General features: G+C 51.5%; 3 protein-coding genes across 3 annotated transcripts; 1 reads left to right on the plus strand and 2 right to left on the minus strand.

Moving 5' to 3' along the window:
* Positions 1–628: 628 nt before the first annotated feature.
* Positions 629–2,356, minus strand: EAH_00007390 (hypothetical protein, conserved; the record flags this gene model as incomplete). The annotated part of the gene is made up of 1 exon (XM_013395845.1): positions 629–2,356. One exon carries the CDS (start codon positions 2,354–2,356, stop codon positions 629–631), a length of 1,728 nt encoding a protein of 575 aa, XP_013251299.1.
* A 2,435-nt stretch (positions 2,357–4,791) lies between these two features.
* On the minus strand, positions 4,792–9,714 carry EAH_00007400 (GTP-binding protein, putative; the record flags this gene model as incomplete). Its single annotated transcript, XM_013395846.1, has 7 exons — positions 4,792–4,942; positions 5,700–5,833; positions 6,465–6,662; positions 7,240–7,299; positions 7,493–7,742; positions 8,953–9,013; positions 9,669–9,714. The coding sequence occupies 7 exons, from the start codon at positions 9,712–9,714 to the stop codon at positions 4,792–4,794; spliced, it is 900 nt and encodes a 299-aa protein (XP_013251300.1).
* Positions 9,715–11,206: 1,492 nt separating this feature from the next.
* On the plus strand, positions 11,207–16,621 carry EAH_00007410 (hypothetical protein, conserved; the record flags this gene model as incomplete). Its single annotated transcript, XM_013395847.1, has 10 exons — positions 11,207–11,885; positions 12,199–12,455; positions 12,654–12,732; positions 12,944–13,131; positions 13,317–13,473; positions 13,665–13,805; positions 14,045–14,114; positions 14,574–14,679; positions 15,287–15,376; positions 16,508–16,621. The coding sequence occupies 10 exons, from the start codon at positions 11,207–11,209 to the stop codon at positions 16,619–16,621; spliced, it is 1,881 nt and encodes a 626-aa protein (XP_013251301.1).
* Positions 16,622–18,353: the final 1,732 nt, after the last annotated feature.

The following is an 18,353-nucleotide window of genomic DNA, read 5'->3' on the forward strand; positions in this document are numbered from 1 at the left end:
TATATATATATATATATGCACTATATATAGTAGTAGCTAAAGTGTTAGTAATATTGTAAACCAGTACAGTACATATACGTATATATATTATATATATATATATACGTATGCATATGATGCCAGTAAAGCACAAATGAAACTTATTGAAATAATAATGAAATTGTATTACTTTCAAAAGCCCTTGGAGCTGCTCGCTCCGCTGTCTCGCTGGAGACGCAAAAAGGGCAGAGTTTGTCCCATAAAGAACAACAGGAAGCAGCAAACGAACAACACGAAGCAGCAAATGAACATAGTGAAGCATCCAGTGCAGCGATCCAGCAAATGCTCTTATTGCTGGGGGCTGCATTAATCCTGCGGTCAGCCGCAGTTAGTAGACAGCCAGCAGACTTCTAGTACGATAAAACGAACTCTACAGCTCGCCACGGAGGCTGTCTATACACATGAAAAGCTCTAGCCACAGCTGTTGCTGCAGCTGTAGCTTCTGCTGTTCCTGCAGCTGTTTCTGTAGCTGCTGCTGTCGCCCTTTCTGCACCTGTTGATGCTGCTGTTGCTGCAGCTGCACCAGCACTTGCAGCTGTTGTTAGGCTACTGGGGTATATATGTGCCGCTGGGTATCTGTTACTCGATGCTACAGCAGCGCAACCGCCAGGGTGTATAGGTCATGAAGGGGTACGCCTGCGGCGCTTTCAAGACAGTCTGCAAGATTTTCTGCTTCTTGTTTTAACGCCTGTCTTTCTTGTATGCGTTGCTGGTCCTTGCGTTCCAGGGAACGCAGCAGCTGCTCTACTGCTTTATCTGTCCATTGCTCTCCCCACGCCGCCACGGCCTCTGCTGAGATCACGCATTCTCTAGCCCAAGCGTCATGCAAAGAGACAGCCTTCATAAATGCACCCAAATGAAAGGGGCGCTGCCCCGGAGAGAAAGGAACAGAAAGCCGCTTCCCAGGATCCTCCCGCCCGAAGCGAGAGCCGAAAGCAGCAGCAGCAGCAGCAGGATCTGCAGCTTCAGGAAAGGCAAATTCTTCCCCAAGTTCGTTTAAAAAATAACGAAATATCTGTACGCTTTCCAGAGCCTGTGCAGCCATCATATCCTCGCGCTGCAAGACGTTAGCAAGCCGAACCGCCAGCTCCCTAGACACCCGAGGGGCGTTGCTTTCATCTTCATCTCGCTCCTTTAAAGCAACAAGCCGTCCCCCTAGCAGACTCACGAACTCCTTAAACGACACTGACCCCTCCCCGGGGGCCCCCCCTGCAGCAGCAGCAGCCTCTTCTGCAGCAAGTGGAAACGTCCGGATGCCTAGGAGCTGCGAGCCTACACCGCTGGCATGGCAGAACTGTTCAAGCCTTGAGAGAGCATCTAGCCTTGCGCTTGCATTTGTACAGACAGCAGCAAGCAGCTGTACACGGAATGCATAGACCTGCTTTAGCCTCGTGTTGTCGCTCTCCCGCGGACGAACGATGAGCCTCAGAGCCTCCGAATGCCGTTGGAATAATGCCACAGGAGCAGGCACAATGAACCCCCCGCCAACTGTAGGCAAGAAATGCCGCGAAAATGCACGGCGAGTCACCTTAGTAGCTTTCTCCCAACGCTGCTCTACGCTCTGCAATGCTTCGGCAAAATTCTGCTCGTACAGTGTAATACTCTCGGCGTCATAGTCCAGCTGTACAGGCAACTCGTCGCCACGTAGGACCCAACCAATGTAAGGAAAACGCTCTTCAAAAGAAGGAGTCTTTGGAATGTGGTCTAGCTTCATACGAGGCTTCGTACGAGCCGGCTTCTGCAGCTGCAGCGTCAACACCGGCTTCTGCTTCTGCTTCTTCTCCTGTTTCTGTTCCTTCTGCTCCTCCTGCTGCTCCTGCTGCGGCTGCTGCTCGGGCCACCCACTCGCCGGCACTTGCTGCAGTTGCCCTCTTCCGTCTTGTAGCCAACGCCCAGCAGCTCCTGCTACGAGCAACGCCCCTAAGAAAAAGCCGCCAAACACCAGCAGCCTGGGGCGCCTGTTGCTGCCTCCTTTGGGCTTCTCAGGGGACCCTGCCCCTACCTGTCCCTTGCCACCTGCTGCTGCAGCAGCTTCTGATTCAGAAGCACTGTCGTTTACACTGTCTGACCAAGCGGCAGCCCCCCAACCAGCAGGGCGCCCTATGGTAGCCCTGGGAAGCGGAGTTGGTAGCCCGTCCGCTGAGCCTGTGTACTGCAGAGTCTCCTCATCGAATGATAGCCAATGCGTCGCTGTTGCAGTTTGTGCCGTTGTTGTTGTTGCTGCTGCTGCTCTTGCTGCTCTTGCTGCTCCCCAGTTAGGTCTCGTGGGCAGTGCGCCAGCTGGCGGAACCACTGAGAATGCCGCTACAGACGCCATTCGGAAAGAAGCTTTCGTGCAGCACCAGCTCTGCTGCTGACAAGCAGCAATTTGCTGCTGCCCGCATGCATGCGCTGGCGGCAGCGAGCGGTTTGGGGCACTCGTAACAGATTCAAGAAAACAGCATCTTCAATAAAACCACACCTTCTTCATTATGTAAGAAGAAGCGAAAAGGAAACACAATTATTACAGACAAATGCCACAAATATATACAGACAGAAGCCCCAGTCGCCTAGGCACCCACAACGCAGCGTCGGCGGCGGCAGCAGCAGAAGTAGCAGCTCCAGCAGCAGCAGCACCTGCTGCTGCTGCTGTCGCTGCTGATAGGTCTCTTCTACAGCTTCCCTCCCCTAAAAACAGTTTTGAAATCCAATTAAAATAAAAATCAACAGAGAATAAAACAAAGATAGCGGCGTGAGGGGCCCCGGTGGTTCAACTCGATTTGCAGGGCTGCCATTGTCTTCGTTTATTTTGTATTTTCTGTTTCCTCTGACCTTCTTCTATTTAGGGGTCAGTACAGCAGCGTTTGTGAGGACTTCGTGGCAAAATCCCAACTAAAACGTCTCAAACCGTATATATATATGCATATTTATGTACATGCGTATATGTGTATGCGTTTACATGCACAAATTATGCTTGAATGTGTATATGCTAATATACATGCTTATTCTTGTGAGTACATACCTACAGGCAAATATACACGAGCTGATAACGTGGTGCTATTTGTGCTTATATCTATGTCTCTGCGCATCTATATATCTGCATGTGCGTGCATGCCGTGCTCTTGTATATGCTGACATATATATATATATATATATATACATATATATATATATATATACATGTATATGTATATATATATATATACATATATATGTATAAATAAATAAATATATGTATATATACATATATATATATATATATATAAGCATATATAGAATAAGCATATATATATATATATATATATACATATATATATAAGCATGTATGTATATGTTTATTATTTATGCATCCGTACTAATTGCCAATATGGTGATTTAAACTTGTTCCGCTTTGCGTCTTTCAAGTGATCTTGTAACAACCTAAGCTACAAACGCTAAACCCTAACCTGTGATGCATACCCCACACCCAACGCTGCAAACCCTACACCCTAGGCTTTATACCCTCGTTGCAGTTTTTGCTTGGGGGGGCGGGGGTTGGGAGCACCTGAAGACGACAAAGACATAGACAATAAATAAAAAATACAAGACACGAGCTCCCCTCAAGCTGCTGATAAACCCCCTTTTCGTCGTTATGCACCCTGGGCAAGGCTTGCAGATGGGCTGGGGAGAAGGGGCAGCAAACATTTCTTGATGAGTTGCAGCTGCAGCGTTCCTTGTTTGCTGCAGTGCCTGCTGCAACGGAGAAACCCCGCATGCAAGCCAAAGCTTCAATGAACCCCTATCATTGATGCTTGCAGTGATTCCGTATGTGTTTATCAATACTTCCCGCCCCTCAGAAGATAACATGCCAACCGGACAAAGGAAAAACATTATTGCTGCTACGGAGAGACGTGTTCACAAGCAAGAGCAGAACATTTCGCCCTTTGGAGGCCACATCATAAGCATAAGCGCATATGGCTGCCTAGGGTTTAGGGTTATGCCTGCGGGGTTTAGGGTTTGCAGCTTGGGGTGTCGCTGCGCCTCAACACAGAAAAAACAATAACAGGTATAACAAAGGAGAGAAATAAGCATTCACGCTCTCGCGCGTGCTGCTGCGGTTTATATCCTATTATCGTTCATTGTTTGGGAGCCAAAGCAACCCCCACAAGAAACGGTTAAGAGCTAGCTGTAGCTAGCTAGCTACAGCTAGCTGAAACCGCACTAGCCGTGCCTCTCCTTCCTTCTGCAAATTTGAGGTTCACCTGGCCCTATGGAAGGCCTCCACCTTGCTGCAGCTGTGAAGCAGCGAAGTGCACTTATTGCAGGCGCAGCACCGCAGCACGGTGCAGCCCGAGGCCTGCTAACTGAAGCTAGATGGAGCTAACTGTAGGTAGCTCTAGCTAGCTGTAGTCGGCTGGAACTAACTGTAGGTAGCTGTAGCCAGCTGGAGCTAGCTGTAGCTGCCTGTAGCTAGCTGTTGCTAGCTGGCTTCTGCTGCCTTCGGCATTGCTGCCCGTTGGGGCTCCATGGAGCGAAGTGGTGGTGGCAGGCGTTTGCGTGAAGAGGGTCGAGGTAGCCGTGAGAACCAGCTAGCTGTAGCTAGCTACAGCTAGCTAGCTCCGGCGAGGTAACTCCACCGAGCCAGCTACAGGCAGCTAGCTCCAGCGATCCAGCTCCTGCGAAGCAGTTGTGGCTAGCCAGCTAGCTTCAGGTAGCTAGCTGTAGCTAGCTATAGCTGAGAAGCCATATATAGGTAGCATGAATTTGCGTTTAAGTGGAGTTCGGGGAAGTAGTTTATTCTGCTGCTCTTTGGGTATTGATTCGCAAGATGTTGCATTCTTCTGTCAGCAACTCGTCAGCTCCAATGCGGCGGCCGTCTGGCAATTCTGCAGAAATAAAATTTCTGCCGATCGCTGGGTGTAGTAGACTAGCAAAGTCTCCAATTCTGTTAAATAAACAAATAAGGAAACAAACCAAGAAGAACAGGAACACGAGAATGGCATTGCAACGATGCCTATATGTTGTGCATAAACATAGGGAATTCCACATTACTTGTATTGATGTACTTTGCGCTGCATACTCAGTGATTCTACGCCAACAGACATATCGAAATGCTAACGGCAAAAATGTACAACGGGGATGTACAATATATATATATATATGACCACATGTGGCATATCTATCTACATGCATACACTTGTACGTTAATATTCTCATATATATATATGTAAATATATGAATGCAAATACACATAGGCAAGCATAGGCAGAGAAACGTGAGAGGCGCGTGCCTTGGTGTGCGCACGCAAACACATGCCGGGAACCTCCATTTATTCCAACAATTGGACAGGTCTCTGTCACTTTCTCTCTCTCTCTCTCTCTATATATATATATATATACATATGTATACATGTATCTATGTATGCGTACACACGTACAAATACATGTATACATGCATTAATATGCACGCACAGCTAGATATATTGTAAAATACATATATGAATACATATATATAATATATATGTATATATATATATATATCAATACATACAAATAACAGTAAGCGAACACAAATATATATATATATATATATATATATATATATACACGCACACACACATGCATGCGCGTACACGAAAAAATATATATGTATACATATATATATATATATATATATACGTGCTTATTTATAATATTGCTGACGTGGTTCCCTTTTTGACGAGGAGACATTCGATGAAAGGCCCGCGTCCCTTTTTGTCCGTGGCTGTGAGCTGCAGCGATTTCACCGGATAAACGGCAATGCGCTGCCCCAACACTTCAACAGCAATGCGTAGAGCCTTTGCATGCAGCAGCACACAAAAAGAAAAGAAAACAAAACAAAATACAAACGCAAACATACAAGACAAATACAATATATTGTGCATACATCCCACAGCCACTATGTACAATACGCAAAAAAATAAACGTTCTGCACAAATCCAAATTCAATAGCATCAACAACAACACCATTGCCTGTAGCAGCATGCGTTCTGCCATCCACAGCAACAGCAGCAGCAACAGAAGCAACAACACACTCCGACATCAGCAGCAGAAGCAGCAAAAAACAGAACATTTATATATGGGCAGCCTCAGGAGCGAAGGCGGCAGCAGGAGCTCCACCACCAGCATTAACTAAAACAACTCCAGCAGCAGCAGCTACACTGCCAACAGCAGCATTCTCAGCACCAGTCGGCGCTGTCAGCAGCAGCACCATCAGCAGCACCAACAATAGTAAGAATAATACCAGCAGTACCAGCAGTACAAGCAACCGCCTCACCAGCAACAGCAACACCCTAGCCAGCAGCAACAACACCACTTCAGCCAGAAACAGCACCCTTGCCAGCAGCAGCAGCACTTTAGCTAGAAGCAGCACCCTCGCCAGCAGCAGCAGCACCCTCAGGAGCAGCACCAGCAGCAGTAGCAGGTTACCTCTGCTATCCCGGTGCTTCCGTGTCTGAACAGCATGAGGTCCCGCACTTTCTCGAGCCTGTGGAAGGCCTTGGGATCGATCGGCTTAAGTACTTTAATCGCCTCCCGCTGCTCCTCCTTCAGGCGGCTGCTGCCGGGACCCTTTATATCTTCGCTGCAGTATGCGCTGCCGCTGCATGCGTCGTAAGCGATCATCTTCTATGCATCCACACCACAAACCCTAAACCCTAAACCCTAAAGCCTAGTTGTTGGACCCCAGTCACAGCCCCGCGAGGATTAGGGCTGAGGGTATACGCCTCCAGCCCTTGCTGGCCACGTGTATAGAGCGCTATCCATTCAGTGGGAGTTGCGAGGCAAAAGCCCCTTCCCGTAAGCCCTAAACCCTAAACCTTAGGACTGCTCATAATAAGGCATAAAGTGAAGGCCTAGACAGGGTTGAGGGTTCAAGGGGGCCCCACCTGCTGCTGCAGCTTTTGCAGAAAACACTCCGCCAAAGCACTTGTCAACACGAGAGGACTATCCCGAAATTTCGATGAAAATCGCAGCACATTTTTGTCGACGTCCCCGCCCTTAGGAAAACCCCACAAACATCCGGTCCCCATCCCGATCCAGATCCCCCGATCCAATCCCTATCCCAATCTAGATCCCCCCACCCCGACCCCTCGATCCGGTTCCTTGCCCCTCAAATTCACTACCCCATATTAGAGGGCCGCAACAGCGATCCCAACTGCCGATCCTGATCGCGATCCCGATCCCCATCGCAAGGTCGACTCACCGCGTCGCACTTGTTGAGGACCAAAACAAAAGGAAAACGAATCTTCACGAACGTCTTGACCTGCAGATACAAACATGTGAACTCAAAACCCTAAACCCTAAACCGTAAACCCTGGAGGATAAGTGCCCAGCCCCAAACCCTCAACCCCAAGCCCGAACCCTTAAACACCCTGAACTGCGCGAAGCAATTCAAACCCCCACCACGAAGCTAGAACTAAACAGCTTAGGGTTTAGGGTTTAGGGTTACGCTTCACCAGCTCCATGGCATCATCTGCCGTCCACTTTGTGAGGTCCTCGGGGATAAGCGAGGCGTCATCTGTGGGTGATGCTGCTGCTGGTTGGAGTCCCGCTGCTGCTGCTGCTTGTGTTGCTGCTGCTGCTGCTGCCTGAACCGCCTGGCTGCGCGCCCGCCTGGTGCGCTGCAGCTCCTGCAGCACAGTTGCCACCAGCGACTGTGGAGCTCCGTAGCCGCTGAACTGCGCGGAGAATGTTTCCAGCAGCGAGCTGCAGGAGCAGCAAACCAACAGCAACAGCAGCAGTAGCAGCAAGCGCAGCTCTGTCGTTTTGCATTCGTCATCCCCGAAATAGCAGCAGCAAGCAGCAACAGCAGCATAGATAGCAGTAGCAGCAGCAGGTAGAAGAACGTCTAGGGTTTTTCGGGACAGTGGTGAGGGGTGTTGTATTGGTGCGTGTTGAGGCGAAGAGACATCCCCTTTTTGATGCTGTATGGCTACAGACATATTACCTGTTTGCTGCTGCATGGCTACAGATATACTACTTATTTGCTGCTGAATGGCTACAGATATATTACGTGTCACCTGCTGTATGCATAAAGATATATTACGTGCTTGCTGCTGCATGCACAAAGATATATTACCTGTTTGCTGCAGCATGCCTGCGCGCCACAGAGGACCATTTGCTCCAAATGTTTTTAAAAATCCAAAGCTGAACTTCGCCCAACAGCCACTCGTGATCGGCGCTAGGGTCGTACCCCGAAGTGGTTTCACCCTGCAGCAGCAGCAGCAGCAGGAGCCGTGGAAACAGGGCCCGCAGCAGCAGCAGCAGTAGCAGCAGCAGGAGCCGTCGAAGCAGAGCCAGCACCAGCAGCACGAGCAGAAGCGGCAAAATAGCAGACGCAAAGCAAATGCAACAGCAGCAGAAACAGATGTGCAGAAGCGGCAGCGGCGGCAGCAGCAGCAGCAGGAAAGAGAGAAGCACAAAGGGAAACAAGGAAGACTGCAAAACCAACAGCAGCACCAGCAGCAGCAGCGCAAGCATCAGGGGCAGCAGTATCTGCAGCACCACCAGCCGCAGCCCCATCCCCAACCCCTCCAGCACCAGCATCCGCAAGTCGAGCACAAAGCAGCAACAGCAGCAGTAGCAACCGCGGCGTCAGCCCATGCAGCAACAGCAGCACCATCAGCAGCAGGAGCAGCAACCGCAGCATCCGCATCAGTAGCTGCATCCGCAGCAGCATGAGCATGAACTTTCGCAGCAACAGCTCATCACCAGCATCGGCACCATCTGCTGCAGCTGGAAGAGGGTAGTTAAAGTTTGTGTTCATGTGGTTTCTTACCTTTTCATTGGTTGTTCCGGATATATCAATGATGTGCAGCAGCACATCAGCAACACGCAAGTCATCTAAAAATTTGCAGCCTAAGCCTCTCCCTTCGCTCGCCCCTGGTATTAACCCCGCAACATCCAGCAGACGCACTGGGATATGCCGACGACCCCCCACACAACGCCCATAACGGGGGCTGCACCCAACCCCGTACCTGCAGCAGCAGCAGCAGCAGCAGAAACAGCAGCAGCAAAAGCAGCAGCGGGGGGAATGGTAGCGTCGAGACAAGCGACATGAAAAGGAAAGATCCAGAAATCGTGTGGATATCGCAGCAGCAACAGCGGAAGCAGCAGCAGCAAATGAAGATGTGAAGTAACAATAACGGTAGCGTGCACCAGAGAGGAAATCGCAGCAAAACCACCAACATTAGCAGTAGCAGCGCCAACATGAGCAGCAGCAGCATCACCAACACAAGCAGCAGCAGCAGCACCAACACTAGCAGCAGCAACAGCAACAGCAGCGGCGCACTTCTTGCAGGGGCATTCTGTAACGTAGTAGGCGATGCCTTCATTGGGGTTTATGGTTGTAAAGGGGTAATTGCCGACCTTTGCAGAAGAACCCTCCGTAGCGGCATTAAAAAACGTGCTTTTCCCTGAGCAAATCCTAAACCCTTAACCCTTAGCCCTAAACCCTCGATTGACCCACAGTGGCTTGCTTATAGACTCAGCTACAGACAAAATGCGAAGAAAACGCGCGCGAAAACAACAGCAAATAGGTGACTATCTCCAGCAGCCACGCAACAACCCTAAACCCTAAACCCTAAACCCGAAGCCCCAGCGCCTCGGTAGAAATGTGCCTGCTGCGCCTACCCGCCGAGGGTTTTCCTACACAGCCTATGATGAAATCGCCCCCCATTTCTGTGCTGCCGCTAGCAGCAGCAGCTGCTATCGGTTTGCTGCTGCTGCCGCTGCTCTTCCTCCTGCCCCAGCTGCTGCTGAGGGTGCCGCTGCTGTGCTAGTGGCTGTTGCTGTTGATGCTCGTGCTACAGATTGCTCCTGCTCCTGCTGAAGTCGCTGGTGTTGCAGCGCATGCTGCTGCTGCTCGCGCTGCTGCTATTACTCCTGCTGCGGCCCCCGTTTGGAGACTGCTGCTGCCGTTGTTAGTTTGCTGCTCCTGCTCCTGCTGTGAGCAGCACTGTCGCCTTTTCTACAGCTGCTTCGTGTTGTGTGGCTGCAGCTTCTCCCACTGCTGCTACTGTCGGCTGCTGCTGCTGCTGCTGCTGCGGCGGTGTCGCTGCTGCTACATCGGCAAGCCAGCGAAGCCTTTCTACGTCAAAAGTAAAAAGATACTGCAGTGGTTTCTTTGCTGTTGCTGCAGCAGCAAGCCGTGTGCTGCAGCTGCTGTAGTTGCTGCAGCAACTCCGAGAGGGGACCCGGGGGGCCCCACGGGTACCCAGGGGCCCCACAGGGACCTGGCCTTTTTTAGGTTTTGTTGCTGTCGACACTGAATAATAGAATCAATTTGCTGCTGCAGCAACAACTCACGTACAATTCCTTGCAACACGAAGTAGCTGCTGAACGGGCCGCAGCGGCGGCAGCAGCAGCTGCAGCAACTGCAGCAGGGGCCTAAGCAAAAGCTGCAACCGCAGAAGGAAGCTGCAGAACATTCTGCAGCTAATGCAGCAGCAGGATTAGCGGTAAGCCAACAGCACTCGCAGCAACACGAACAGCAACAGCATCAACAGGAAGGCGTCAGCGGCGCTGAGTCCTTGACGCAGTACTCCTCAGTAGCGCTGCTACCCCCATAGCAGCAACAGCAACTGCCGCTGCAGCAGCAGCAGCGGGAGTTGGGGGAGCAGCAGCAACAGTGCGTACGGACACTGTAGCTGCGGAAGTCGCAGGCAGCACTGAAACCCAATGCGCACTCGGGCGACAGCTGCTGCTGCTCTGCAACAGCAACAGCAGCAATACCGGCATACAAAACAGCAGAACCAGCAGCACGACGAGTAGGGGGATAGAGCGGCAGAAAGCTGCTTGCAAGATTGTGGGGTGTCGAGACACTCGACACCCCACAACACCGATTGGGACTGTCAGCAGCAGCAGCAGCAGCAAGAGCAACAGCAGCAGCAGCAGCGGCAGCGGCAGCAGCAACAGCAACTGCAGCAAGCAAGCAGGAGCACCAGCACCGATAGCAGCAGTAAGCGGAGCAGGAGCAGCACTCTTGGCCATAGTAGAGAAGGCCGCGGAGGCAGCAGCAGCAGCGACTACCGCATCAGCACGCGCTGCAGGACAGGTGCAGCAGCAGCAAGGGCTGCAGCAGGACCTGCATTCACGCGAACTCGACCAGCTGCAGCAGCAGCAACACCTGCAACAACTGCGCAGTCAGCACTAGCAGCAGCAGCGGCATCATGCAATCCAGCGAAGTGAACCTGGCCTGCGCTTTGCTGCAGGACGCCTTTGGCCCTTATGTAGCCGCTGTGGGGCGGCAGCTGCTGCTGTGTCGCAGCCTCACCTTCTTAGAGCTGAGGGATTTGCTGCTGTCCAGCAACAGCGCAGCCACAGGAGGCCCCAGGACATCGGCTGCTGCTGCGAAGTCCGCAGCAGCAGCAGCACATCTTCAGCAGGGGAGAGATGAAGAATACTGCAAACTCAGAAACGCACTCCTCGTTCTGCTGCAGCATAATCTGCTGCACTGTACGCCCATAACCCCAATAGGCGGTGCTGCTGGGCCTGCAGCAGCAACAGCAGCAACAGGAGCAGCAGCAGCAGCATCTGCGCACGTCGACGCAGCAGCGTCGCACCGGCAGCAGGAGGCGTCTCGCCGTGGGCCAGCTGGGAGCAGCAACAGCGCCAGCAACAGCGCCAGCAGCAGTAGCAGCAGCAACAGTGCTGTTGCTCCCCAGCCGCACGGCGGTGTGCGCTACAGCCTCAACGTGCATGCAGCCCTAGCGCTGCTACGGTTCCCAGCTTTTGCTGCTATCACTGAAGAGCTGCTGGGCAGCAACGCGCGGCTGCTGCTGCTACAGGTCTTTAAGGCAGGCCGTGTGTGTATGCAAGACGCCGTCGCCCTAGCCCTAGCTGATCCATGTGGGTTTGCTGCTGCTGCTGCTGCTGCTGCCGGTTGTGTGGTTGCTGCTGCTGCTGCTGCTTGTGTAGCCACTGCTGCCCGCTTCATCGGGAGTTGCTGATGCTTCGGCTGCTGGTGGTGCGGGTGCTGCTACCGTTGTTGCTGCTGTTGTTGCAGACGCTGTTTCTGCTGCTGTTGCTGTAAGTGCTGTATGTGCTGCTGCTGCAGGCAGTGCTGCTGCTGCTGCTCCTTTGATCTCCTGTTGAGTGCTGGGGATGCTGATGGCTGTGTGCATGCGTGCTGCTGCTGTTGCTGTTGCTGCATTTGCTGCAGATGCAAACCAGGATGAGGAAGTTGCTGCAGCATCGCAGCAGCAGAGCCGGCAGCGGCAGCAGGAGCTGCAGCGCTGCTTCTTGGAGCTGGTCTCGAACGCATTCCTTATTCAGTGCGAGCACCCCATACCGTCGGTGCAGCAGCAGGAGCAGCAGCAAGGCCAGCAGCAGCACCAGCAGCTGCCTACTGGGCGCAAACGCAAAGCAGAGCCAAAGGCAGCTATGAGAAGACTGCCCTCAAAGACAGCTGACGTCCCGGTAGGCTCATCAGCAGCTGCTGCTGCAGTTGCTGCATTGAAGATGCAACAGCAGGAGGAACAGTGGCAAAGGCTGCTGCTGCTACTGTTGCTGTTTTTTGCTGTTGATACTCCTGCGGCATGCGCTGCTGCTTCTGCTGCTGATGGGGGGCACTTACCGTGCTTACCGCGTTTCTTCTCGAGTGTATGTACGTCTCAGGCGTACACCGCTGAAGACTCAGATGGCGAAGAGGGAGAAGAAAGCGGAGGCCTCCCCGGATTTCTCTTGATGATGCTGGGTCCGTACTGGCGCAGCTCTCAGTGGCTGCTGCTGCGGCTGCGAGTGTTGCTGCTGTTGTTGACATTGCTGTTGCTGCGGGTGTTGCTGCTGCTGCGGGTGTTGTTTCTGTGCCATGCGGGCTACAGCTTGAGAATCCATTCCGTTACTGCGGCTGCTGCTGCGGTTGCCGCTGCTGCTGCTGCTGCTCCAACTGTGTCCGTTGCTTTTAGATGAGGGAGACCCTGCAGCGAAGGCGCGGAAGACGAGCCCGCAAGGCGGAGTTAGCAGCGGCAGCAGCAGCACAAGACACGCGCAGAAGCAGCAGCAGCTGATGGACAGTCTGGTGTCTCGGCTGCAGCAGCAGCGAGTGCCCTTTCAAGTGAACATCCCCCTTATATCGCTGCTGCTCTGCAAAAAGGTACGGAGACGTGTCTTATTTTGCTGCTGCTGCATTGAAGACTGCTGCTGCTACTGCTGCAGATGCTGGTGTTGAAGCAGGGCGCCTTGCTGCTGTGGGGTAGTTGTTGTCACTGCGCTCTGCTGCGTGGCTAACGAGCGCTGATACTGCTACTGCTGCTGCTGATATTGCTGCTGCTGCTGCAGGCAGTGAAGCAGTTTGTAGTGGCGCGCGTTGGAGACACTCGGCTGGTCCAGGCGACGACAGCAGCTCTGCTGCAGGCCGTTCGGCTGAAGCCGCATCAGCAGCAGCAGTGGGCAGCAGACGAGCCACAGAACAATGCACGACTGGACGTACACTGCAGTAGGGACAGGCTTACCCATTCCGCTGCTGCTGTTGCTGCTGTGAATCTCGCTGCTCCTGCTGGTGCAACGGATGTTGCTGCTGCTACAGCGGATCTCGCTGCTGCAGCGGCTATTGCTGCCGCTGCTCTTGCTACTGCTGCTGCAACTGTTGTTGAGGTTGAGCGTGAATTTGCGTGCTCAAACGCGCAGAGTGGCTGACGTTCGACGCACTGGAGGCAGGGGTGAATGCACAACTGCAGCAGCAGCAGCAGCAGCAGCAGGCGTCTCGGGTGTCTGTACAGAAGTCGCAGCTCATTCGGCTCCTTGATGGCCTGACAAAGCATCCAGACCGTCTTTTGGCTACTACAATGAAAGGCAAACCCTAAACCCTAAATCCCCGATCCCAAACCCTAAGCCCTAAACCTGGGGAAGAAACCCAACACACGATGCATGCAGATACTTGGAGTGCAATTGAGTTGATGTTCAACTGAGGGTTTAGGGTTTCGGATTAAGCTGGCGGCCCCGCTGTTGTTGCTGCTGTGTTGTTACTCTGCTGTTCCTGCTGCTGGTGCTGCTGCTCTGTGGCGCAGATGGACAGGCAGCGTATAGGCTGGATTGGCAGCAGATAAAGGCCCTCATGCAGCGGCGCATCTTAAGCGAGTACGTGCTGCACTAGCAGAGCCTTGCTGCTGCTTCTGCAGTTGCTGCTGCTGCTTGCGTTTGCTGTTGCTGCGGCAGCTGCTCGACATCGAGAGACATCTCGGCAGCTGTTGCCGAGATGTTTATTTGCATAATTATATTCAGTAGCCAATGAACAAAATGGTTTATAGCTGCAAATATTTCTACATGAAGCTGGAGGCGCCCACTGGCCGTGCTGCAGCGTCTGCTGCTTTGCCCCCTTCTACTCTTCTCCTTCAAGCATCTGTTTTGCTGTTGCTTTGCTGCTGCTGCTGCGAGCTCCTTGGCATGCATGCACCGCTGCAGGTGCTGCTGCTGCTGCTGCAGTCAGGGCAGTGCTCGCATGCATTTCGGTTGGATGCTGCTGCTGCTGCCGCGGAGGGCAGCGCTCACATGCATGCAAGGGATGCTGCCGCTGCTGCTGGTGCTGCTGCTGCTCAGGGCCGTGTTGGCGCGCTGCGGCCCCAAGGCTGCGCGTGTTTGGAGGCGGCTAACGAGTGCAGGAGACTGTCCTGGGGCTTCTTCTGTGTTTTTTGATGAACAGATGGTAATGGCTTTTTGTTCTATTTTTTCTTGTTTTTTTGCTTTATTATTATTTTATTTCGTTTTATTTAGTTTTGTCCTTCTCTGCTTTACATTCATACTGTTGGGTGGCTTTTGCTCTTTCTTGTCTGCATATGAACGGAGGCGCAGTGCGTAGAGCAGACAAACACATCAATCGATGCGGGTATTTATTTGTTTTGCTTTGTTTCCTTTTCCTTGTGTTTAGTTGTTTATTTGATCGCGTTTTTTTCTGCTTCTTCCTCTCCTTTTCGTTTGCTGCATTCGCGGCTTGCTGATGCCCTCCTGCTGCTGATGTGCTTGCTTCTTTTGATGCGCTGGCTGCTGCTGCTGGTGTGGTTGCTGCTGCTGCTTTTTCTATCTGGTTGGGTTCTAGGAGCTGGTGCCGGTGCTGCTGCTGGTGCTGCTGCTGCTCGCGTTTCTCCCTGGGCTGATTTGTGTGCTGCTACAGCTGATGCTACTGCTGGGCGTTTTGCTGTTCGGATCCACGGAGCTGCTGCTGCTGCGCCTTGCTGCTGCTGCTGCTGCGCCTTGCTGCTGCTGCTGCTGCGCCTTGCTGCTGCTGCTGCTGCTGCTGCGCCTTGCTGCTGCAGATTGCGGACGGCTGTTTGCTGCCGCCAAGCGGTGCTCGTCAGGCCATGTATTCTCTCGCGCTAGCTGGGTTCGCGCGTTTCCATGAGTCGGTGAGGATGCACTGGCCGGCCCTAAATGTATCTAGCTAGCGAGCCAACTAGCCAGCTAACTAGCCAGCTAGCTGGCCGGCTAGCTAGCCGGCTAGCTAGCCAGCTAGCTAGCTGGATGAGTAGCGAGCGGGTTGGATCTGCATATACAAATAAAAGATGTGCAAATAAGCACGTCCTACGAAAGAAGTAAAAATGAATTAAATGCAAATATAGCAACTATAAACACAACAGAAACGAGGGGGTTGCAGCGCTTTGCGTGTTGCTGTTTTTCTGGGAAATACTGCGTCTGCCGCTGCCTCTCTATTTCCCTGGCGGTGGCGGTGTTTACCCAGCTAGCTAGCTAGCTGGCTAGCTAGTCGGGTGCGGGTTGTGGAGAGGTAAGGTGGTGAGTCCGCTGGCTTTGGCGTTCAGGACCGCCTTCCTGCGAGCTGCACTTCGATGTCTTCTAAGCATGCGCTGGTGATTCGCTGCAGCAGCGAAGACACACAGCAGCAGGTTCTGCAGTGTATATTAAAAGCAGCTTTGAATCTGCTGGAGCGGAAGAGGGCCGAGGCGCAGCAGCTCGCTCAGCTACGATGCAGGTGCTTTACTTTACTTGCTGCAGCTTCCTCTTCAGGGCGTGCTGTCTCTTCTTTGTCTCTGTCTCTGCTCTTGCCACCCTCTCTCCGTTTGTCTCGGATAGAGGAGTAGTCCTCTATTAGCTTGTATTTGTACGTCGGTCTCTGTATTTGTCTTTCTTCTCCATTCTCTTCCCGTCTCTTTCGCTGTCTTCGTTTGTTGTATCTGTTTATTTTTCTGTCTTTGTTCCTTTCGTTCTCAAATACTTCTTCTACGTTGTCTTCGCTTTATTTGTATTTTTATTCACTTATTTTTTTATGTGCATTTGTTTGCGTTTGTTTATTTGTATTTTTGTATCTGCGTATGTCTATATATATATATATATATATGTTTGTTTTTGCTTGTTTGCATTTGTTTGTATTTGTTTATTAGTATATGTTTATTTGTATTTGCGCATATGCATTTACTTCTATTGGCTGCCTTGCATCTGTTTATTAGCATTACTTTACTCACATTTAAATATTATATTTTTATTTGTATTCTTTTGTCTTCTTCCCTTTATAAAGGACGCAGTGCCTAGCGGACTCAGAGCTGCAGCAACAAAGACTACGAGAGGCAGCAGAAGATATTTTAGAGGCAAATGTTCTCAAACTAGCGGAACCCCTCGCCATCCTCATGGACATCTAAACCCCATAAGCCCTAGGCATTATGTACAACTACAAATATATTCATATATATGTAATGTAAATGCATATATGCAAGCGCATATATCTATTGTCTGAATCATTATTACCTACATATATATATATATATATATATATGCATATATATAAGGACACCACGCACGCCCACGTCCGCAGAAGCCCACTTGGGTCCCCCAACGCTCCCGCAGTGGGAAGGGTTTCCTTGGGTGGTTGTTCCCTTTTTGTTGTCTTCTTGAAGTGAGAGGGAGCCCTTTCGCTGGGGTACTCTCCTTTGGAGCCTCCGCCCTGTAGGGGGCCCCCCTAGAGGGTACGGGGCCCCCATACAGCGGAAAAGGGGCCCCCTTAGGGGGTAGGCGGACCCTTTCAGGGTAGGGGGCACTTCAGGTTGGGTAGGATATTGTCAGGAAACCGCAGAGGGCCCTTGTGGGGCCCCTTCTTTAGGGCCCCTATCATAAGGATACTTGTGGGGGCCCCTTAGGCGTTCAGGTCGCAGTGTCTGCAACTAACTGTGGGTTGGGGCCCTCAGGGGGCCCTGAACTGCTAATGTTCTTGGTGAATGCAGGCAAACGAAAGAAAATTTATTTAACTACATAAGCAATGACTTAATATTTAGGAAGACAATGTATTTGAAACATAAATAATGAGACAAGTTTGATGAGAGAATGCAATTCACTTAGTGTTCTAGGGGGAACATCACTTCAGACAAATTTACATAGAAATAATTCCATTCTTTATACGCCGAATTTGTCTAGTAGACAAGGGTAATGGAAAGATACTTCATTTCTTCCTCCGCCGCTGCAGTGTTGTTGGCTCGCCTCTGTCCTTTTTTGTCTTCCTTTGCAGCTCTGCTTATCTCGCAAGGTGCTCCTCTCTTTATCCTCGCCCTTATATCCAGTCTCCCTGTGGTTGTGTATTTGTCTCACTGTCGGTCTGTAGCCTTCAGTGTCTCCAGTCTCCTTGTGCTTGTGTATTTGTCTCACTGTCGGTCTGTAGCCTTCAGTGTCTCTCTTTGGGTTTTTGTGTCTCTTCGTTTTGCTGTCCCCATCCTCTCGGTTTGCTTGTGTTTGTTTCAATCGACTTTTATCTGTCTTCTTTCATCTACCCGTCTGCCCTGATTTGCTTGTCTTGCTTTTATTATTTTTGTTGTTCGTATGTTTTTGTCTAAATGTTTTTTCTCTCGTATTCTCTTTGTGCTGAGTCCCTCGGTCTCCGTTTGTCCCTCCGTGTATTCTGGTCGCATTGCTCTTCTCTGTCTCCCTGCATTACAAATCCCCCACTGTCTTATCTACTTGTATTTCACTGTCTCTTTCCCCGTATCTGTCCGTCTCCTTTTGTCTCTTCTCGCTGGTGTATTTATCTGTCTCTGTCTCCTCTCCGTTTCTGTCTATCTGCTTTGTGCTCACGTGCCTACTCCTGAATCTCCCCCTGCCTTTGTCTTTTTTGCTTTCATCAAAAGGAGTGTGGGGTTTCTAATACAAAGAAGTCTCTTGGGGCCCCGAACGGGCCCCCACCAAAGCGCCCGCACCCTCTGGGGCCCCATGTACTCTGCGGTTAAAGAGACCCCACGTACACTCTGGGGCCCCCTCAACCCCACGTACACTCTGGGGCCTCCTGAACCCTTTCAAGCCCCCTGGAGCCTATGGGACCCTATCTACACGCTAAAATCATTTGTACCCTCTAGGGCCCGTATATATGTATATATATATATATATATA

Source organism: Eimeria acervulina, genomic scaffold (genome assembly GCF_000499425.1).
Source record: "Eimeria acervulina Houghton genomic scaffold, Eah_scaff34, whole genome shotgun sequence".
NCBI lineage: Eukaryota > Apicomplexa > Conoidasida > Eucoccidiorida > Eimeriidae > Eimeria > Eimeria acervulina.